This window comes from Salmo salar, chromosome 04 (genome assembly GCF_965601325.2).
Source record: "Salmo salar chromosome 04, fSalSal1, whole genome shotgun sequence".
Classification (NCBI taxonomy): domain Eukaryota; kingdom Metazoa; phylum Chordata; class Actinopteri; order Salmoniformes; family Salmonidae; genus Salmo; species Salmo salar.
Window position 1 is genome coordinate 53,750,396 of NC_138294.1, and position 24,135 is coordinate 53,774,530.

The 24,135-nt window shown below is 42.3% G+C and overlaps 1 protein-coding gene across 1 annotated transcript in view; it reads left to right on the forward strand.

Moving 5' to 3' along the window:
* The window catches only part of LOC106603300 (E3 ubiquitin-protein ligase RNF128), a 36,121-nt gene that overhangs the window by 4,925 nt on the left and 7,061 nt on the right, over positions 1-24,135 (forward strand). Inside the window, exons 3-6 of the mRNA XM_014196804.3 lie at positions 16,464-16,535; positions 23,201-23,283; positions 23,429-23,525; positions 23,788-23,962. Of these exons, the coding sequence (XP_014052279.1) occupies positions 16,464-16,535; positions 23,201-23,283; positions 23,429-23,525; positions 23,788-23,962 (427 nt within the window). The remainder of the gene's footprint in view (positions 1-16,463; positions 16,536-23,200; positions 23,284-23,428; positions 23,526-23,787; positions 23,963-24,135) is intronic.

The following is a 24,135-nucleotide window of genomic DNA, read 5'->3' on the forward strand; positions in this document are numbered from 1 at the left end:
AGGCACTGAGTTAGAAGGTAGGCCTTGAAATACATCCACAGGTACACCTCCAATTGACTCAAATGATGTCAATTAGCCTATCAGACATTTCTAAAGCCATGACATCATTTTCTGGAACAGTCAACTTAGTGTATGTAAACTTCTGAAGCACTAGAATTGTGATAGTGAAATCTGTCTGTAAACAATTATTGGAAAAATTACTTGTCATGCACAAAGTAGATGTCCTAACTGACTTGCCAAAACTATATTTTGTTAACAAGACATTTGTGGAGTGGTTGATACACTTAAGTTGGAGTCATTAAAACATGTTTATGTAAACTTCCGACTTCAACTGCATGCTGAGCACTTGTTGACTGTTTTCCTTCACTCTGCGGTCCGACTCATCCCAAACCATCTCAATTTAGTTGAGGTCATGGGATTGTAGAGGCCAGGTCATTTGATGCAGCACTCCATCACTCGCCTTGGTAAAATAGCCCTTACACAGCCTGGAGGTGTGTTGGGTCATTGTCCTGTTGAAAAAAAAAAAAGCCCAAACCAGATGGAATGGCGCATCGCTGCAGAATGTTGTGGTAGCCATGCTGGTTAAGTGTGCCTTGAATTCTAAATAAATCAAAGACAGTGTCACCAGCAAAGCACCCCCACACCATAACACCACCACCTCCATGCTTCACAGTGGGAAATAGACATGCGGAGATCATCCGTTCAACCACACCGCGTCTCACAAAGACACGGCGGTTGGAACCAAAATCTCCAATTTGAATTCTTAAGAACAATGGACACATTTCCACCAGTCTATTGTCCTTTGCTCGTGTTTCTTGGCCCAAGCAAGTCTCTTCTTATTGGTGTCCTTTAGTAGTGGGTTCTTTGCAGCAATTTGACCATGAAGGCCTGATGCATGCAGTTTCCTCTGAACAGCTGATGTTGTGTCTGTTACTTGAACTCTGACGCATTTATTTGGGCTGCAATTTCTGAGGCTGGTACCTCTGAACTTATCCTGTGCAGCAGAGATATCTCTGGGTCTTCCTTTCCTGTGGCGGTCCTCATGAGAGCCAGTTTCACCTCAGTGCTTGATGGTTTTTGCGACTTCACTTGAAGAAACTTTCAAAGTTCTTGAAATTTTGCGAATTGGCTACTGATGCACCGATATTACATTTTTGGCTGTTATCTGATATTTTCCTTGGCAATTTTTTTTTTTACATATTTAAAATTTTAGTGGCCTTTTTAAGCATTCTAGTACAGTTAAATAGTTAACAGACACAGCGGTCTTAGACACTGCATCTCAGTGCAAGAAGCATGACTACATTCCCTGGTTCGAATCCAGGCTGTCTCTCATCCGGCCGTGATTGGGAGTCTCATAGGGCGGCGCACAATTGGCACAGCGTTGTCCGGGTTTGACCGGGGTAGGCTGTCGAGTTAAATAAGAATTTGTTTTTAACTGACTTGCCTAGTTAAAGGTTACACACACCACACTGAACAAAAAGTTATTTGTTGGCGTTTACGTATGTCCCCATTACCAGTAAAACAGAATAAAAACGTATTTCTTTCACTTACTTGCTGTGCTGTTTCGTTTGTTCAGTCGTTTCATTCTTAACCAGGATTTCTTATACTATGGAACGCCATTTGGGTCTTTGCGTGTCAAAGATACGTTAAATAACAATATGAATGACTGCACGTCACATTTAACAAGTTCATACATTTTTTACATATTGGTGCTAGCTAGGTACCCCAGAAGTTGTGGTTGAACAAATAATGCTTTATTACCAACGTGGTATTGTAAACCCATCGTTCGTGGCTGGTGTTTGCTTGTTTAGACTTTTTGTACATCTTTGACAGTGTTACTGATAGTAGTGGTGGTGCTTGGCTTGCACATGCAAATTCAGAACCCACAACATTCTATTATAGAACTGTGTTATTTGACATGTCAAAATCAAAGCTTATTTAACGGGTCAAATAGTGTTATTTGACCTATCTTTTTTGAATTGCAAAGACCCAAACAGCATTCCATAGTATGTTGTGACGCTATTACTATGTAACTCTGGTACGGCAACGTCTTAAAAATAGCGCACTTGGCACTGTGTACCCGTGCTTGACCAGTCGGCGAAAGCCACCATCACCCACGACAGAGAATGGTTGATTGTCAAGGGCAATGAATTACATTATCTTGGCGTTTAATGGATTTCACCTTTTGAGTTGTCTCGCTGAAATGTTGTTACTCTTTCATATGAATGCTCAATTTGTTGACTGCTTAATCCACACAGCAGACATTGTGGGCTAGGTTAGGAATGCTGTGTGTAGCGCAATATTTGACATGCAGTCATTACGTTATACAGGTATGCATGTCAGCTTTGACATCCGTTTTGCATGTCGGCGTTAAACTGGACATCGAGCCTATATTGATGTTGGCATTTTTAGCTAATTTCGGCCAATTCCGATATGTTCACCGATATATCGTGGATCACTAGTATTGACTGACCTTCATGTCGTAAAGTAATGATGGACTGTCATTGCTCTTTGCTTATTTGAGCTGTTCTGGCCATAATATTGACTTGATCTTTTACAAAATAGGGCTATCTTTTGAAAACCACCACTACCTTGTCACAACACAGCTGATTGACTCAAAGATATTAAGAAGGAAAGAAATTCCACAAATGAACTTTTAACAAGGCACACCTATTCATTTTAAATGCATTCCAGGTGATTACCTCATGAAGCTGGTTGAGAGAATGCCAAGAGTGCGCAAAGGGTGGCTATTTGAAGAATCACAAATATATTTTGATTTAACACTTTTTTTGGTTTTTATATAATTCCATATATGTTAATACATAGTTTTGATGTCTTCACTATTATTCTACAATGTAGAAATTAGTCAAAATAAAGAAAAACCCTTGAATGAGAAGGTGTTCTAAAACTTTTCACCGGTGGTGTACATATATTTATACCCTCCACTCCACCCTCCACTTACTCTGTTTTTCTTACACTGTACCCAATGATTTATGACAACTTGCTTGGTAGGTCGATGTTCTCATTGTGGTTTTACAGATGTTTAATCCGTTTTATGTACACACTTTATTTTAATATTTATGAAATGCATATTGTTATATTTGGTAGCACTTGTTTTTCCTTCACCTCCAACCCCTTGCGATGCGTGGAGTGGGTGTGGCTAGGTCTACATAAGGGTTCTAATATAAAAAAAACTCACAAAAACTATGACTGAGGCCGGTACGAAAGTTCATTAAAGGTCATTGATACAATCAAGAGCAGTGTGCGGGTTCCTACTTTTTCCTCATCTTATCTGGCTGTTGCCATGCACCTGCAAAAAAGGTAGTTCAGCTGTGTGAGTGCCTTTTGAATTTGACTTTACAAACAACAAGAGGGCTTAATTAGAGCCTAGACCTATATGAAATAACTGGCTGAGGTAGGCTATGAGGCTTAAGTTAACAGCCTAATAGAAGTAGGATTTATTTTATTAGGCCTACTTCCAATTGCAACTGGTCAAAAATGTAGCATCCTACATTAAACAATTTAAAGAAAAGGTCTGCACGTACGAACTAAAACAATGTAACTAAAAAGAAAGTGCACATTTGTAATTCCCAAACTGTAAAAGTAAGTGGCAAGGTAGATACAAATAGTGGTTAAAATAAAGAATGTAGCCCCTCATGCAAATGATTCCTATTAGCAGGACAATAGACTTTTTATATCCGGCTACTGTTGTGAAAATCCCTCAACTTGCAATGTATTCGATGCTGAAGTACTCTAAAGCGTTACATTTGTAACCCAAAACAGCATTTCTTCAACATCTTTATGCTTTCGTTAGTCTTCTTGTTCTTATTCCTTTTTAATATGTAGCAGTTTTGAGAAAATTGCTCACGGGCCATGGTTGATTCATCTGTGAAGATGACGTTATTGAATGTCTCGCCAGCTTTGATCTGGGCCTGCAGGACGCAAATTTCTTTGTTTGTCAGACAAATCATTGAGTCGAAACTACAGTACAAAACAAACGAACGTGCATGGTTAATGTTGTGAGAATTAAAAATATACTGCTCAAAAAAATAAAGGGAACTCTTAAACAACACAATGTAACTCCAAGTCAATCACACTTCTGTGAAATCAAACTGTCCACTTAGGAAGCAACACTGATTGACAATAAATTTCACATGCTGTTGTGCAAATGGAATAGACAACAGGTGGAAATTATAGGCAATAAGCAAGACACCCCCAATAAAGGAGTGGTTCTGCAGGTGGAGACCACAGACCACTTCTCAGTTCCTATGCTTCCTGGCTGATGTTTTGGTCACTTTTGAATGCTGGCGGTGCTTTCACTCTAGTGGTAGCATGAGACGGAGTCTACAACCCACACAAGTGGCTCAGGTAGTGCAGGTCATCCAGGATGGCACATCAATGTGAGCTATGGCAAGAAGGTTTGCTGTGTCTGTCAGCGTAGTGTCCAGAGCACGGAGGCGCTACCAGGAGACAGGTCAGTACATCAGGAGACGTGGAGGAGGCCGTAGGAGGGCAACAACCCAGCAGCAGGACCGCTACCTCCGCCTTTGTGCAAGGAAGAGCACTGCCAGAGCCCTGCAAAATGACCTCCAGCAGGCCACAAATGTGCATGTGTCTGCTCAAACGGTCAGAAACAGACTCTATGAGGGCCCGACGTCCACAGGTGGGTTGTGCTTACAGCCCAACACCGTGCAGGACGTTTGGCATTTGCCAGAGAACACCAAGATTGGCAAATTCGCCACTGGCGCCCTGTGCTCTTCACAGATGAAAGCAGGTTCACACCGAGCACATGTGACAGTCTGGAGACGCCGTGGAGAACGTACTGCTGCCTGCAACATCCTCTAGCATGACCGGTTTGGCGGTGGGTCAATCATGGTGTGGGGTGGCATTTCTTTGGGGGGCCGCACAGCCCTCCATGTGCTCGCCAGAGGTAGCCTGACTGCCATTAGGTACCGAAATGAGATCCTCAGACCCCTTGTGAGACCATATGCTGGTGCGGTTGGCCCTGGGTTCCTCCTAATGCAAGACAACGCTAGACCTCATGTGGCTGGAGTGTATCGGCAGTTCCTGCAAGAGGAAGGCATTGATGCTATGGACTGGCCCGCCCGTTCCCCAGACCTGAATCCAATTGAGCACATCTGGGACATCATGTCTCGCTCCATCCACCAACGCCACGTTGCACCACAGACTGTCCAGGAGTTGGCGGATGCTTTAGTCCAGGTCTGGGAGGAGATCCCTCAGGAGACCATCCGCCACCTCATCAGGAGCATGCCCAGGCGTTGTAGGGAGGTCATACAGGCACGTGGAGGCCACACACACTACTGAGCCTCATTTTGACTTGTTTTAAGGACATTACATCAAAGTTGGATCAGCCTGTAGTGTGGTTTTCCACTTTAATTTTGAGTGTGACTCCAAATCCAGACCTCCATAGGTTGATAAATTGGATTTTTGTGTGATTTTGTTGTCAGCACATTCAACTATGTAAAGAAAAAAGTATTTTTAATAAGATTATTTCATTCATTCAGATCTAGGATGTGTTATTTTAGTGTTCCCTTTATTTTTTTGAGCAGTGTGTATATAAAGCATTTCTAACCGAGCCGTGATGCCCGCAGATTAGATTGCCTTTGCCGATCGCTCATCATCTTCATTCATCAGTGAGTCAATGGCTTTAATAGTCATTGACTCACTCACGCATTGAAAAGGAACAAGATGGCATCACAATCCATGCTAGGCACACCTGTGAGCTCTGGAACTCCACCTCCGACAGGCAGTCAACATACAGTACGTGGCGGGTTCGTCAGGTTTTCGCTTCACCTTGACATTTCCATTCCTCTTCTGACAACAGAACTTGACCAACTGCTCACCAGGCACAGCAAGGGCCGCCCGGACTGTTATGCTGTTCTGCTATTCCAAGGATGTGTAAACAAAAGGGATACCACGAGTGGGCACAGAATACATAGCCTTCCCGCTGTGGCTGTCTATTTCAGCACCGTTTCGCGCTGCTCTGAGATGAGCATGGAGAAACGAAAATGTTAAAATATTCCATGATATTCTTAAGATATGTGTTGACTGAATATAATAAGCAAGTGATGTCGGCAAAATAATAAAGTTTGATTTATTTCTGGAGAAACCTTTCTAAATAACTGGCTTTATTTACAAATTAGTGAGAATGTCTCACCCCATGTTCAAGAATTGCCTTTTTCTCGCTCACTCTAGGTTAAATGAAAACAAAATTTCCAAAATATCTTTACTTTTTAAACAAAGCGATTTGTTATTAATTAGAATTATATAAAGTCCCCTTAGATATTCTCACAGATCACAATGGAAAATGACCCTTAGATTTAAATATAGTCCTCCAATCCTCTAAATGTTATTGGTGGAGAGTCACATTGACAAAAATATTTTTAGATATACTGTTAAATTGTGTAGTTCTTATTTATTTAAAAAGCATAGTGAAGTTATAAGCAAAAGCCTACAACCATTTTAGCACTCTTTCGGCTGCTCTGAAACAAGCACGAACAGGGATTATTTAGCTAAATAGCCCAGTACTGTCGGACATCACGTTGTACAGCGCCATGTTTTCTGTTCCATCCTAACAGTAACCCAGAGGGTTTTTCATTTTTCATGGAGTAGGAACGCCATAATATTAATCAAATTAATTCAGCAAGTACCAGTCAAAAGTTTGGACACACATACTCATTCAAGGATTATTCTATATTTGTACTATTTTCTACATTGTAGAATAATAGTGAAGACATCAACTGTAGCAGGTGTAGCCCATCATGCAAATGTTTCCTATTAGCAGGACAATAGACTTTTCATAAACCGGCTACTGTTGTGAAAATCCCTCAACTTGCAATGTATTCGATGCTTAAATACTCTAAAGTGTTACATTTCTAACTCAAAACAGCAGTACAGTGTTTCTTCATCAACACCTTTATGCTTTCGTAAATAAAATAACGAGAGAAAAGGACATTCAAATGTGGCTGTTTATTTCACTTAATCTCCATTTGGGTATTGGTTAGACAAGAATTAGAAAATTAGGGTGCAGAAATGTTATGCTCTTAGTGTAACTTTTATTTAACTAGGCAAGTCAGTTATGATCAAATTCTTTTTTTACAGGGACAGCCTACACCTTCGTCGTAAATAGCCTAATACTGTACTGCCGACCGTCATTTTCCGTTCCAGCAAGTACCAGTCAAAAGTTTGGACACCTACTCATTCCAGGATTTCTATATTTTTACTACTTTCTACATTGTAGAATAATAGTGAAGACATCACAACTATGAAATAACACATATGGAATCAGTTAAGAACAAATTCCTATTTACAAGGACAGCCTACTCCTTCCTCCCCAACGGGGATTTGAACCCCGGTCTCCCGTGTGCCCTGCATTCTGTAGTACAGACATGGCCTGCTCTCCCTTATGTAAGGAATTAGGCATTTTCCCATGTTTATTACAGTGTGTACTGTAGACTGCACAGTAGCCTAATAAACACACATTTTGTTAATAAAGTCATGATAAAAAATACTCTTTCAAAGTGCAGGTGTTGATTTAGTTATATATCCATAACAAATTACTATGGGAATAAATATAATTGATTTACAGAAATATTGTAACAAAGTTGTCTAATGAAGGCAAACAATTTAGAATCCTGTAGCCTACTCCCGACCGTCATGTTGTACATCGCCATATTTTCCATTCCATCTTAACGGAAACCCTGACAGGCTGACCACACCGCGTGCGAGAGCGTTGCAAAATAAATGTAGAAATCTATGTTATTCAATTATTGCACCCACACTGCTCCCGTGCGCCAACGAGCGTCTGCGTTGCCAAGGGCTAAAATAGAAATCGGTTCTATTTCTGACGCAGATTGCCCTGCAAGTCCTGACTCTCCCATCTCCTCATTGGTTTATAGAAGCAGGTACCCACGTGCCATCTCCTCATTGGTTATACCCACGTGGGTGACTGAAAGACTGAGGTCAGTGGCGGTAATGCACCTAATTTATAAAAGTTGCCATTCGCAATATAAAGTCAAGAGAAGAAAAGTCCTGGAAGGAAGAGAGATGACTAGAAATGATTCGGTTGACCGTTTTATGTGTGGATTAATTTGCAGAGTAGAGGACCTTGTGCATTTCAGGTAAAATAACAACTCAATGTTTAAATCCCAGGACAAATTAGCTAGCATCAGCAAGCTAGCTAAATAGGACAAATTAGCTAGCAAGTGCAAGCTAACTAGCTAAATTGCCACAAATGTTTAATGCTTTTCGACCGGTCTTCAAATTAATATAATTGGTTCAGAGTTTGTTTTTGATATTTTGATCGCGTTTGGTGTGTGTGGACAAAATAAATGTATGCACGCACGCAGCCGGTTTGGGTTCCTTGTGAGGGTTTCGTTTTTCTCTGAATAGAAACACCATAATATGAATCAAATTAATTAAGCCAACTTTCGTTATCATTCCCATATACTATGTTACTACAAAAATGGTTTTAAATTCTCTGGTAATGCCAATACGGAATACTATCAAATGCTTCTCAAAGATGCCCTCTGGTGGTCAAACTAGCAATAACAGTAACAGAAAAAATGGCAGAGAATTAAATGACTTGCCACAGAATGCTACGGCAGCACGCAAGGTGTGCCGTGACGCAACTTTTAAAGGAGGAACCACTGTAGGTATTCCTTTTGTACAGATGAGATACGGCAGTGTGATGGTGATTGCGTCGTCTGTGGACCTGTTGGGGCGGTATACAAACTGAAGTGGGTCTAGGGTGGCCTCTAAGGTGGCGATATGATCCTCGACTAGTCTCTCAAAGCACTTCATGATGACAGAAGTGAGTGCTACGGGGCGGTAGTAATTTAGTTCTGTTACCTTTGCTGCTTTGGGTACAGGAACAATGGTAGCCATCTTGAAGCATGTGGGGACAACAGACTGGGATAGGGAGCAACTGAATATGTCCATAAACACACCCGCCAGTTCGTCTGCGCATGCTTTGAGGACGCGGCTAGGGATTGTATCTAGGCCATCAGCCTTGCGAGGGTTAACCCGTTTAAATGGGGGGGGGGGGGGCGCAGTCCTTGTTAGCGGGCCGCGACGGTGGCAATATATTATCCTCAAAGCGGGCAAAGGTGTTTAGTTTGTCTGGAAGCGTGACAACAGGGTCTGTGACGTGAATGGTTTTCTTTTGTAGTCTGTGATTTCCTGTAGACCCTGCCACATACGTCTCATGTCTGAGCTGTTGAATTGTGACTCCATCTTGTCCCTGTACTGAGATTTAGATTGCCTTGCAGAGAGGAATAACACTGTTTATATTGTCATATTCCCAGACTTCTTTCCATGGTTAAATGCAGTGGCTCGTGCTTTCAGTTTGCGCAAATGCCGCCATCCATCCACGGTTTCTGGTTAGGGTAAGTTTTAATAGTCACAGTGGGTACAACATCTCAAGTGCACTTTATAAATGCACTCACCGAGTCAGCTTGTAGGTCGATGTTGTTCTCTGAGGCTGACTGGAACACATTCCAGTCCGCATGTTCAAAACAATCTTGAAGCTTGGCTTCCGATTTTTCGGACCAGCGTTTTATGGTTCTCATCACTGGTACATCCTGTTTGAGTTTCGGTAGGAGCAAGATGGCGTCGTGGTCGGATTTGCCGAAGGGAGGGCGGGGGAGGGCTTTGTCTGCATCGTGGACGTTAGAGAAGCAGTGGTCGAGGATATTGCCCATACATGTAGCACAATCAATATGCTGGTAGAATATAGGTAGCCTTGTTCTCAAATTTGCTTTGTTAAAATCCCCAGCTACAATAAATGGAGCCTCAGGATATATGGTTTCCAGTTTGCATATAGTCCAGTGTAGTTTCTTGATGGCCGTCTTGGTGTCTGCTTGAGGGGGAATGTACACAGCTGTGACTATAACTGACGAGAATTCTGTTGGTAGGTAAAATGGCCGGCATTTTATTGCAAGGAATTCTAGGTCTGGTGAGCAGAAGGACTTGAGTTCCTGTATGATTTTATGATTACACCATGAGTTGTTTTATAATCCATTCCACTGGCATTTCGCATAGATTCTTCCAACCCCAAAATTGGTTCTACACCTATCACCATGTAACAGTATTCGGGTATTGTCACGAGACATGGGTGGTCAGAGACATGGGTAGTAGTCATATCGCTTTTGATTCTGCGCTTGTTACCCTGCTTAATTGTAGTACTTTTCCCTGTCGTAAATTCTGCTTATTTCGAGCTCCCTTGCCCCGCTACACTCACTCTTCCAATGACCAACGACCCCACATTTAAAACAATGCTCTGACGCTCTGCACCTGGGGATAGATTGTCACTGCTCTTTCCTCGTTTCTTTCTTACCTTGGCCGTTAAAACCACTGTTAGTGACTTGCACTGTGGCTTTATTAATTAACCACACGCATGGCTACGAAGCGAGCAGAATTAATTCCACTCTCAAAGCCATCCCAATGAAAATGTTGGTCCACTATCCCCTCAATAGCTGTTTTGATAACAGGTTTCAAACCTGCCACCATAGCAGGCATACAGTGCATTCAAAATGTTTTCAGACCCCTTTTTCCACATTTTGTTACGTTAGTCTTTTTAAGTCAATTTTAGAATAATCTACACACTACCCTATAATGACAAAGCAAAAAGTTTTTATTTTTAAATATTTATTGAAAATAAACTGAAATACCTGATTTACATAAGTATTCAGACCCTTTGCTATGAGACTTGAAATTGAACTCAGGTGCATCCTGTTTTCATTGATCATTCTTGATCAGATGTTTCTACAACTTGATAGGAGTCCACCTCTGGTAAATTCAATTGATTGGACATGATTTGGAAAGGCACACACCTGTCTATATAAGATCCCACAGTTGACAGTGCAATGTCAGGGCAAAACCAAGCCATGAGGTCGAGGGAATTGTCCGTAGAGCTCTGAGACAAAACATTTCTGCAGCATTGAAGGTCCCCAAGAAGATAGTGGCCTCCATTTTTAAATGGAAGAAGTTTGGAACCACCAAGACTCTTCCTAGAGCTGGCCAAACTGAGAAATCGGGGGAGAAGGGCCTTGATCACGGAGGTGACCTGGAACCCGATGGCCCTCTGTCAGAGCTCTGGAGTTCCTCTGTGGAGATAGTTGTCCTTCTGGAAGGTTCTTCCATCTCTGCAGCACTCCACCAATCAGGCCTTTATGGTAGAGTGGCCAGACGGACACTCCTCACTAAAAGGTACATGACAGCCCACTTGGAGTTTGCCAAAAGTCACCTAAAGGACTCTGATCATGAGAAACAAGATTCTCTGGTCTGACGAAACCAAGAATTAACTCTTTGGCCTGAATGGTAAGCGTCACGTCAGGAGGAAACCAGGCCCCATCCCTATGGTGAAGCATGGTGGTGGCAGCATCATGTTGTGGGGATGTTTTTCAGCAGCAGGGTCCTGGAAACTAGTCAAGATCGAGGACCATTTTATTTACCCCTTTTCTCCCCAATTTCGTGGTATCCAATTGGTAGTTAGTCTTGTCTCATCGCTGCAACTCCTGTATGGACTCGGGAGAGCCGACGGTTGAGAGCCGTGCGTCCTCCAAAACACAACCCAACCAAGCCGCACTGCTTCTTGACACAATGCCCACTTAACCCGGGAGCCAGCCGCACCAATGTGTCGAAGGAAACACCATACACCTGGTGACCGTGTCAGCGTGCACTGCGCCCGGCCCGTCACAGGAGTCACTAGTGTGTGATGGTCAAGGACATCCCTGCTGGCCAAACCCTCCTTAACCCGGATGACGCTGGGCCAATTGTGTGCCGCCCCATGGGTCTCCCGAACGTGGCCGGCTGCGACAGAGCCTGGACTCGAACCCAGAATCTGTAGTGGCACCGCTAGCACTGCGATGCAGTGCCTTAGACCACTGCCCCACTCGGGCGGCCCCCGTCAGTCTATTTTTCTGAGAAATGAAGGCTATTCCGTGTAAGAAATTGCCAAGATACTGACGATCTCGTACTCCTCCCTTCACAGAACGGCGCAAACTGGCTCTAACCAGAATAGAAAGAGGAGTGGGAGGCCCCTGGGCACAACTGAGCAAGAGGACAAGTACTTTTGAGTGTCTCTAGTTTGAGAAACGGATGCCTCACAAGTGCTCAACTGGCAGCTTCATTAAATAGTATCCGCAAAACACCAGTCTCAATGTCAACAGTGAAGAGGCGACTTCGGGATGCTGGCCTTCTAGGCAGAGTTGCAAAGAAAAAGTCATATCTGACTGGCCAATAAAAATAAAAGCAAAAGAACACAGACACTGGACGGAGGAAGATTTGGAAAAAAGTCTTACGGACAGAAGAATAAGTTTGAGGTGTTCAGATCACAAAGAAGAACATTCGTGAGATGCAGAAAAGATGCTGGAGGAGTGCTTGACATCGTCTGTCATGCATGGTGGAGGCAATGTGATAATCTGGGGGTGCTTTGGTGGTGAAGTGGGAGATTTGTTCAGGGTAAAAGGAATCTTGAAGGAAGGCTATCACATTTTGCAATGCCATGCCATATCCTGTGGACGGTGCTTATTTGGAGCCAATTTCCTCCTACAACAGGACTGACCCAAAGCACAGCTTCAAACTCTGCAAGAACTATTTTGGGAAGAATCAGTCAGCTGGTATTCTGTCTATAATGGAGTGGCCAGCACAGTCACCGGAGCTCAACCCTTTTGAGCTGTTGTGGGAGCAGCTTGACCGTATGGTATGTAAGAAGTGTCTATCAAGCCAATCCAACTTGTGCGAGGTGCGTCAGGAAGCATGGGGTGGAATATCTTCAGATTGGCATTCCATTTGTCAATTTGTTTAGGTAAAGGTCTGCAAGGCTGTAATTGCTGCAAATGGAGAATTCTTTGATGAAAGCAAAGTTTGAAGGACACAATTATTATTTCAATTATTGTCAATGTCTTGACTATATTTCCTTTTAATTTTGCAACTAATTTCATGTATGTTTTCATGGAAAACAAGTCAATTTCTTAGTGACCCCTAACTTGAACGATAGTGTATGTTTTGGAATATTTTTATTGTGTACAGGCTTCCTTTTGACTCTTTCATTTAGGTTAGTATTGTGAGTAACTACAATGTTGTTGATCCTCCCTCAGTTTTTACTTTCACAGGCATAAACTCTAACTGTTTTAAAGTAACCATTGGTCTCATGGTGAAATCCCTGAGCGGTGTCTTTCCTCTCCGGCAACTGACTTGGGTGTGTAATTAATAACTTCTCTATGCTCAGAGGGATATTCGATGTCTGCTCTTTATTTTATTTTCACATCCACCAATAGATGTCCTTTTGTGAGGCATTGGAAAACCTCCCTGGTCTTTGGTTGAATCTGTGTTTGAAATTCACTGCTCAACTGAGGGACCTTTACAATTATCTGTATGTGTAGGGTACAGAGATCAGGTTGTCATAAAAATCATGTTAAAAAATATTATTGCACATAGTTAGTTAGGCGAGCAAGCTCACTCATGGACTAACATTCATGGGCAACATTAGCTAGTTAACATTAGCCTTCTACCTCTAGCAACATATTGAACTTCTATCCTCTCAGGCCAGGGGCACAACAATGTATGAATTAATGGTTGGATCAGAATCGCTGTTATAACCATTGGCTAGTACGGAGAATTCCAAATCCCTATCTCCAGCTGATTTTAGGCTAGCTACCTAGCCACCGGAAGACAATGACACAACGAGATGCAGCAAATCAAGTTTTTTTCCGGACGTTCTGCTTTAGATGTGATGTGATTTGTGTGAAGCCAAATCTAAATGGGCTTTCCTTGACACTAGGACCATTCACCATTCACAGTTGTTCACTCAATGTAGCTCAACGCTGATTGACTATTTATTTTTTATATTTTATCAAGGGAGGCAAAATGCTTGCTGATTTCCCTTGCATTGAATGCTATGGTTGGCAACAAGGTCATTGTTTTTGTCCAGACAGCATCAGGTAGATGAGTTGCGCACACTGAGAAAGAGGTGCACAGTTTCGCTTGCTCGGATGCTTTCGCTGGTGAGATGCATTTGGCCTTCTGCAAAATGAAGGAAAACACTGTAATATACATCAGAGACGTAAGATACATTATTTTATGTTTCTTGGTACATTTTTTGGGGGAAGCTTGGCTTCCCTTGGCATCCATGAGTACATGCCACTGTAAATCAATGGTTTTTGTTTAGCGTACGTTTTAAAAGGTGTAATGCTGTTACCTTGGAATTGCCCTGAACTGTCAGGCCTATATGGTGAAGTGTTTACTATGGGCAGTATGCTTAGCTTCACTCAAGGGAGCGTTTCTGTAAAACCTTCTGCTGCGCAAACAGGATTTCCTTTTCATCTGATTGGTTTTAACTGGCATAACAGAACAAATCATTCACATGGACAGGCCCATGATTTGCAAGTTTACAGTAATGTTCTCACAGTTTATTACTCCTGCAAATAGGGGGTGACCTTGAAGACTGACTGATTTCAAACGGTCTTGCATACCCTAACTTATTAACAGTGAAACACTTTTTCCTTGTCCAAAAGCACCCGGTGGTCTAAGGCAGCCTCTGTTCAAATGTGGCTGATTCTCTAAAACGTTCTGTTCTGCAGGGAGACTGGGTAAATAGTCTGATACAGAGAAGTGGGTAGCTGAGGAGTTAGAGCAGATCTGACTTCGCCCACTGAGCTAGGACCTTACATTCAGAGGGCACCATTGTTCAGGCTGTAATCGTATGCAAAACAAGCTCCATGCTCGCCCTGTGAGCTAGAATGACGGCAACATGCCTCTCTAAAATATACAAGTGAACATGTAACAATATTCACTCTATCTACTCCTTTCAGGATTATGAAGAACAATTGAAATAAATTCATTAGGCCCTAATTGTTGTCTTAGGTCTCTTTGTAGTGTTGTCCTATTTTTTTTGTTTTTATCCCAGCCCCCGTCCCCGCAGGAGGCCTTTTGCCTTCCTGTAGGTAGTCATTCTAAATAAGAATTTGTTCTTAACTGACTTGCCTAGTTTAAATAAATAAAATCTGTTGATTTCACATGACTGGCAATACAGATTTGCATCTGTTGGTCACAGATACCTTAAAAAAAAAACTAGGGGCGTGGGTCAGAAAACCAGTCAGTATCTGGTGTGACCCATATGCAGTGTGAAAAATCTCCTTCGCATAGAGTTGATCAGGCTGTGGAATGTTATCCCACTCTTCAATAGCTGTGCGACATTGGTGGGAACTGGATCACGCTGTCGTACACATCGATCCATAGCATCCCAAACATGCTATGTCTGGTAATTATGCAGGCCTTAAAGAACTGGGACAATTTCAGGTTCCAGGAATTGTGTACGGATCCTTGAGACATGGCCATGCATTAGCATGCTGAAACATGAGGTGATGGCGGCGGATGAATGGAACGACAATGGGCATTCAGGATCTCATCACGGTATCTCTGTGAATTCAAATTGCCATTGATAAAATGAAATTGTGTTTGTTGTCCGTAGCTTATGCATGCCCATACCATAACCCCACCACCACAATGGGGCACTCTGTTCACAACGTTGACATCAGCAAACTGCTCGCCCACACGGTGCCATGCACACTCTGACATCTGCCCGGTACAGTTGAAACCGGGATTCATCCGTGAAGAGCACACTTCTCCAGTGTGCCAGTGGCCCTTTCGCCACTGAAGTTCTATGTATATATCACAGAAAATATCTCCATGATATTTTCCAGAGAATCCTTAATGCTAATATGTCCCTGTGATCCCTCATACTATGTATCCTAAATCCCTTTCATAATGTTGATTCTTCCTATGTGCCTTTGTGCACATTATTTTGTCTTGTTGCCATGGGGAGGCTGCATAAGCAGCATAAATAGTCTTTAATTGTGTATGCGGTATATCCCAAATTATATAGAATTGAGCTGGTCTCTCTGTCCCTCAGGATTATGCCTAATACTTAAGCCCTGGTGTACGTAAATCTGATGTTTTTCTGTCCTATATACAAGCTGATGTAATGTTTCCAATACATGGTTTTAGAGCAGAGGCTTAATGACACACAGTAGGACTGCTTTAATAAACGCTCTCCTCCCAGATCACCCATGTTCAAATGGAATAAAGGTCTCTAACGTGACCTCATCGCTTACTGTTCTCCTGCTCACTCCTATTTCAATCATGTATGGTCACATTACAGGAAATTAACATTTCATTGTTGGCGCAAAATGTTGGCTGTGTTGGTGTTGCATTCTAGACATTTTTAAATAGGTATTTTTATTTATTTTTTATTTGTCTGTTGCTTAACCTAACGTAGCAGGCGTAAAAGAAACAGCTGAGCAGAGTCCCCACATGCGGTTTTCAGGGCAAAGGTAGGTTGAAGACACTGTTCCTGAAAACCAGATGTCTCCAATTGTCAGAGGAAGCAGATTAATAATGTCATTTAAACACTGAACACGTTCTTCTCTCTACTCCAACAGAAACAGCTCAAGGCAGAGGCCAAGAAAGCCATTGGCCAGCTGCAAGTCCGGACCGTGAAACGGGGAGATAAGGTAAATGTTCAAGTACAGTGCAGATGTGTTTATGGTTATTATGCATGACTTTCAGGATCATATGCAAGTATGGGTGTTTCAAACAGGGAACACATGGCATATACAAGTTTTACTGTATGTTTTATGATTCTTTGACTATAATTTCATATTTAGTTTGTATTCACCTCTGGGCTGCCTCTCCAAAAGGGGAAAAAAAAAGTTTTAAAGGTACATAAACACAAAGTATTGATTATTATGGTCATATTTACAGAACATTTAGTATGTCAAGGAAAATAATAAAAATGTGAGCGTACTCCCCTAACCCCGCCCATCCAACATTTCTCCATCCCGCCCTGCCACCTAGAAACCACCTTTTCCACTCCTTCCCACCCCCCCTGTGTTGGGCTTTAGCAGAGATTATTATTTATTTAAAAGTCAGTTTGTCCAGGCCTCAGTTGTTCCTTGACTAGCACCATTAATTCTCACTGTCGATAATTCTAATATTATAACTTAAAATAGTTATAACATTGGATGGTCCGTTATCATGGGCAATATACAGTTGAAGTCGGAAGTTTACATACACTTAGGTTGGAGTCATTAAAGCTCGTTTTTCAACAACTCCACAAATTTCTTAAACTATAGTTTTGGCAAATCGGTTAGGACATCTACTTTGTGCATGATAGAAGTAATTTTTCCAACAATTGTTTACAGACAGATTATTTCCCTTATAATTCACTGCATCACAATTCCAGTGGGTCAGAAGTTTACATACAAGAAGTTGACTGTGCCTTTAAACAGCTTGGAAAATTCCAGAAAATGTCATGGCTTTAGAAGCTTCTGATAGGCTAATTGACATAATTTGAGTCAATTGGAGGTGTACCTGTGGATGTATTTCAAGGCCTACCTTCTAACTCAGTGCCTCTTTGCTTGACATCATGGGAAAATCAAAAGAAATCAGCCGAGACCTCAGAAAAAAAATGTGGAGACCTCCACAAGTCTGGTTCATCCTTGGGAGCAATTTCCAAATGCCTGAAGGTACCACGTTCAGCTGTACAAACAATAGTACGCAAGTATAAACACCATGGGACCACGCAGCCGTCATACCGCTCAGGAAGGAGATGCATTCTGTCTCCTAGAGATTAACATACTTTGGTGCGAAAAGTGCAAATCAATCCCAGAACAGCAGCAATGGACCTTGTGAAGATGCTGGAGGAAACGGGTACAAAGTATCTATATCCACAGTAAAACAAGTCCTATATCGACATAACCTGAAAGGCAACGAAAAAGCCACTGTAAAAAAGCCAGGCTACGGTTTGCAACTGCACATTGCTACAAAGATTGTCGTTTTTGGAGAAATGTCCTCTGGTCTGATGAAAGAAAATTAGAACTGTTTGGCCATAATGACCATCGTTATGTTTGGAGGAAAAAGGAGGATGCTTGCAAGCCGAAGAACACCATCCCAACCGTGAAGCACGGGGGTGGCAGCATCATGTTGTGGGGGTGCTTTGCTGCTGGAAGGACTGGTGCACTTCACAAAATAGATAATTTTCCTGCCTCATGATGCTATGTGGATATATTGAAGCAACATCTCAAGACATCAGTCAGGAAGTTAAATCTTGGTCGCAAATGGGTCTTCCAAATGGACAATGACCCTAAGCATACTTCCAAAGTTGTGGCAAAATGGCTTAAGGACAATGTCATGGGAATTCTGTTCCCAATGTTCATAAACCGAACTTCAATGAAACTACTCAGTCTGCCCCCCAGAGGGTGTAAGATTCTCGTTGAATGAAGCAGACGGAGAACCAGCCTACAATTGGTCAGAATGTTTATTTACGAGAGCTCTGAATATCATACAATGTACACAGCCTTTTATACCTGACATTTGGTCATACCATATGTCATACCCCTAACAAATGCCCCTCTTCTTTAACACTGTCAATGCTTATTTACAAGTCTTCTCCATCTCATACATTGCTTATCATATCCTGCCCCATGTTACATAATCTACTGCAAGCCTAAAGGTTTCTCCCCTCCCTGGGTGGGGAGACCTTCTTCCTGTTATCAGTTTCACAGTGGTCACAAGTTGACTGCTGTCTGGTAACAGTTTCCCTTGAATGTCTTGCTTACATTGCTAAATCATTAAGCTTCAACTTTTCCGACACACACACATTAGTACATTCATCTTATAATCACTCGGTTATACCTTTTCAGGGTGAAATCATTTAGTCAAACCTTTAATCATATAATTTCCATTACAGACAACGAAGTCAAGGTATTGGAGTGGCCATCACAAAGCCCTGACCTCAATCCTATAGAACATTTGTGGGCAGAACTCAAAAAGCATGTGCGAGCAAGGAGGCCTACAAACCTGACTCAGTTACACCAGCTCTGTCAGGAGGAATGGGCCAAACGTCACCCAAGTGCTTGTGAAAGGCTACCCAAAACGTTTTACCAAAGTGAAACAATTTAAAGCAATGCTACCAAATACTAAATTTCTGACCCACTGGGAATGTGATGAAATAAATAAAAGCTGAAATCTCTCTATTATTCTGACATTTCACATTCTTAAAATAAAGTGGTGATCCTAACTGACCTAAGCCAGGGAATTTTTACTAGGATTAAATGTTAGGAATTGTGAAAAACTGAGTAAATGTATTTGGCTAAGGTGTATGTAAACTTCTGACTTCAACTGTATATTGACAAAGTTGTTGTGAAGATGGGGAGGGATATGTCTGTTTTTATAGAAATACATTTTTAACACAAATCAATTTTACTAGTTGTACAGGCTCTGAACTTGTCCCTTCTTGATTACTGTCCAGTTAAGTGCAGAAGAGAAAGACCAGAGCTGTGTTCGAATACCCATACTAACATACTGTATACTACATACTTAATGAGTGTATATACAATTAGTTCATTTCAGTATACTGTAAACCAGTGATTCCTACACTTTTTATAGTCCGGTACCCCTTCAAACATTCAACCTCAAGCTGCATACCCCCTCTAGCACCAGTGTCAGCGCACTCTCAAATGTTGTTTTTCGCCGTCATTGTAAGCCTGCCACACACACTATACGATGCATTTATTAAACATAAGAATGAGTGAGTTTTTGTCACAACCTGGCTTGTGGGAATATTCCATATTTGTCTACCGTGACTGGTCTTGTGCATGATTCACTCGCTATGTAATACAGGAACTGGGCGAACAGATGCGTACTCTGATAGATAGTGGAAAAAGTTTTATAAAAACATAATGACAGCTCTCTACTGCACAAAATATATGCAAGTATATCGGCCGACAGTGATTTTCATCAGTTGATTTTAGCTTGTTGTTGCCTGGCTGCTGCTAGCTCGCTTCACTGATAAACACAGGGATAGAGTTTTTGCTGGCTCACTAATCTGTGCAGTGCCAATCATACTTAACAGTGTGTAGCTTGTCTCTAGTGATCGGGGAATTGAGTTTCATATCGCAATATTTCTTAACTATTATCTCTTTTTTTTTTCTTGTTTTTTTTGCTACTGTAGGTGGCTAGCGCTACTCGGCTCTACCTGCGCCAAAACTCCAGAATTTTTCATTCTTCATATTGAATAGTGAGCCAACATTTTCAGCACTTTTATTTCCCTGACAACTTTCCACATGTTCTCCCTTGTCTCTCTGCAACAGACATAGTGAGCAAAATGTTTGGAACCACAAATTGCAATAAAATATCAGTATCGAATTGCAATACATATAGAATTGTGAGAATCGCAATGCATATCGTATCGGCATATAAGTATTGTCATATTGTATCATGAAGTCCCTGGCAATTCCCAGCCATTCTTGTCTCTTTTTTACTATAGTTTGACAGCTTGCGGATGAAGTTGTAGACATGTTCCTAGCAGTCAGTCCATACTTCAGTATGTTTCCAAAGCACCAATTGCTACATTGTAATGATGGGTCAGCTAAAAGCACTGCGCAGCAGACTCGATGTTGTACTGACTCGGGGCAGAGCAGGCTGTTCGCTGCTTTCGCTTGCCTTTCTCAGCAATTTTTTTCTACTTGACGACGTACTGAGCGCTTGATATGCGTGGCAAGTAATACAAAATAAAGATGCATATTTCCAACTAATGTTATAGCATTGTTAGATATTTGTATTTTTTTCTCTTTATGATAATGATCCACCTGTTAGTGGTAGTTTTGTAATAACTGCACTGTGATTATAATTTTAAACTAGGCTTGTCAACATTTTACAAATGATATGATACCAGGCCAATTATCATGGTACCGAGTAGTATCGCGATACCACAGTGGGAAAAAATCTGTGGCCTAGCATCCTGTTCGCCCCGTCCCCCAGACGCTTGTTCACATTTTCTAAGCGTTCTCCAAAGACCCGTCTCTGAAATTCACACTTCTACACAATACAACACTTTGAATTCAACTTCACACTGTTCACTGTATAATAGAATACTGCATATAATGGCTGATTTGCTCATATTTGCAAAGCCTACCTGTGATTTGGCTGGATGAATGGGAGTAAGGAATATACATCAGTTTACATTGAGTTTATAAACTCAGCAAAAAAAGAAAAACGTCCTCTCACTGTCAACTGCATTTATTTTCAGCAAACTTAACATGTGTAAATATTTGTATCACCATAAAAAGATTCAACAACTGAGACACAAACTGAACAAGTTCCACAGACATGTGACTAACAGAAATTGAATAATGTGTCCCTGAACAAAGGCAGGGTCAAAATCAAAAGTCAGTTTCTGGTGTGGTCACCAGCATTAAGAACTGCAGTGTATCTCCTCATGGACTGCACCAGATTTGCCAGTTCTTGCTGTGAGATATTACCCCACTCTTCCACCAAGGCACCTGCAAGTTCCCGGACATTTCTGGGGGGAATGGCCCTAGCCTTCACCCTCCGATCCAGCAGGTCCCAGACGTGCTCAATGGGATTGAGATCCGGGCTCTTCGCTGGCCATGGCAAAACACTGACATTCCTGTCTTGGAGGAAACAATGTACCGAACAAGCAGTATGGCTGGTGGCACTGTTATGCTGGAGGGTCATGTCAGGATGAGCCTGCAGGAAGGGTACCACATGAGGGAGGAGGATGTCTTCCCTGTAACGCACAGCGTTGAGATTGCCTGCAATGACAACAAGCTCAGTCCGATGATGCTGTGACACACCGCCCCAGACCATGACGGACCCTTCACCTCCAAATCGATCCCGCTCCAGAGTACAGGCCTCGGTGTAACGCTCATTCCTTTCGATGATAAACATGAATCCGACCATCACCCCTGGTGAGACAAAACTGTGACTCGTCAGTGAAGAGCACTTTTTGCCAGTCCTGTCTGGTCCAGCGACGGTGGGTTTGTGCCCATAGGTGACGTTGTTGCCGGTGATGTCTGGTGAGGACCTGCCTTACAACAGGCCTACAATCCCTCAGTCCAGCCTCTCTCAGCCTATTGCGGACAGTCTGAGCACTGATGGAGGGATTGTGCGTTCCTGGTGTAACTTGGGCAGTTGTTGTTGCCATCCTATACCTGTCCCGCAGGTGTGATGTTCGGATGTACCGATCCTGTGCAGGTGGTGTTACACGTGGTCTGCCACTGCGAGGACGATCAGCTGTAGCGCTGTCTTAGGCGTCTCACAGTACGGACATTGCAATTTATTTCCCTGGCCACATCTGCAGTCCTCATGCCTCCTTGCAGCATGCCTAAGGCACTTTCACACGAGGCCTTTCTACTAAGTTTTCATAACTGTGACCTTAATTGCCTACCGTCTGTTAGTGTCTTAACGACTGTTCCACAGGTGCATGTTCATAAATTGTTTATGGTTCATTGAACAAGCATGGGGAAACAATGTTAAAACCCTTCACAATTAAGATCTGTGAAGTTATTTGGATTTTTACGAATTATCTTTGAAAGACAGGGTCCTGAAAAAAAGTGTGTAGATGGATGCTCGTGAAGAGCGGACAGAGAAGCAGGTGAATGAAAGCAAATGTATGCTTGATCCGAAAATGTGGTCGGAGGCGCTGTATGGACGGTGTGACGTAAATACGAAGCCTCCGGAGACATGCAGAGGCCAAATTGAGCTCCGTACCACATCGCTGTGCCCCGCCCAGCTTTTGTAAAAACGCAGAGGGCTCAGCATTGATTTGATTGGTTGATGGTAGGTGGGGGCGGGAGGTCAAGTATAAACACAAACTCACTTCCTTGACTACTTCTTCACAACAGCTCTGCACTGCTCCGTGAAGCGCAAAAAGTATGAATTCCCTGACTTCTGCAGAGGCCCTATCACTGTAAATGCTGCATTGCCAATGCAGATGCAGATTGACCATGCAGCGCCTTTGAGGGCTAGTAGGGGATGGAGCTGGCTGATTATGCACATGAAAGTGAAGTGGATATTATTGGACCTGTGCATACAGGAGACTAGTAGCTGTTGCTTCAATTCAACTGAATTTATAAACAAAACTGAGTAAACATTTTATAACAGGTACCAGCAGGTTCTCTAGATCGGTAGGGATATAAATGTCAGTAGAATCATATGAAACTGTACTACGGTATTCTAAAATGTTGGTATCATGACGTTTTGGTACTGTGATATTACTGTGGTACTGGTATACCGTGCAACGCTAGTTTTAAATGTTCACACCCCCAATGTATGCTCAGTGCCACTACAATCTATTTCTAAACTTGTCTTTCAGGAGACTGGGCCTGATGCTGACACCTGTGCAGTGTGTATTGACGCTTACAAGACTGGCGACGTGCTGACCATTCTCACCTGCAAGTATGTACGGAACTGCAGTGGCTTTTACCTTGTTTAATATTGACAAATGGATTAGAGTAGTCCTACCCGCTCTGCTATTGCAATTACCTTCATTTTGTGATTGTCATCATTATTCTTATGTGTTTATTTTGGTTTAACTTTCCAGTCATTTCTTCCACAAGACCTGCATTGAGCCCTGGCTAATGGAGCACAGGACCTGCCCCATGTGTAAATGTGACATCCTCAAGGCCTTGGGAGTAGAGGTAGGCAACTAGACCTTGCATCATGACCTAGTACTTTGAAATAACCTTTGCCTGTCATTCACTGAAGTTCTTGATTAAAGACTGTTTTAGATTAAAAATACTATTTAAACTGCTAGTGGTTATTGTCTAAGAAGAATAGGCACACATGCTAGATTGCTGTTTTCAAGGGTTGCAAGTTGAAACACCTGAAGTGGGACCTGAAATTGCTTTGTTTTTATGAAAGTGATGATATTCATCTATCCAACTTCATCCCCCTGAGCAGCAGCCAGAAGAGGACCAGCCCAGTCATCAGTTGACCATGCAGCCAGAAATGACGTCCTACCCCAGGGTTCTAGTCCCAGAGGACATCCGCAGTGAGACAGCCTCCGCAGGCTATGCTTCTGTACAATGCACAGAGGAGCGCAGCAGCCCAGCAGATGAGACCCACGTGTATGAGAGTAAGACACACAATTTACATTGAGGCAGAAAATCATTTCAATAAGTCTTTTAACATCACAAGAATAGTTTTTGATAGCTTTTTCACATCATTAGCAATGTCTATAGAGATACGGGGGAGTATTTTAGTTCAGTTGGTAGTGGTACCTCTGTGTGGGTTCATTGGGAGATGCTG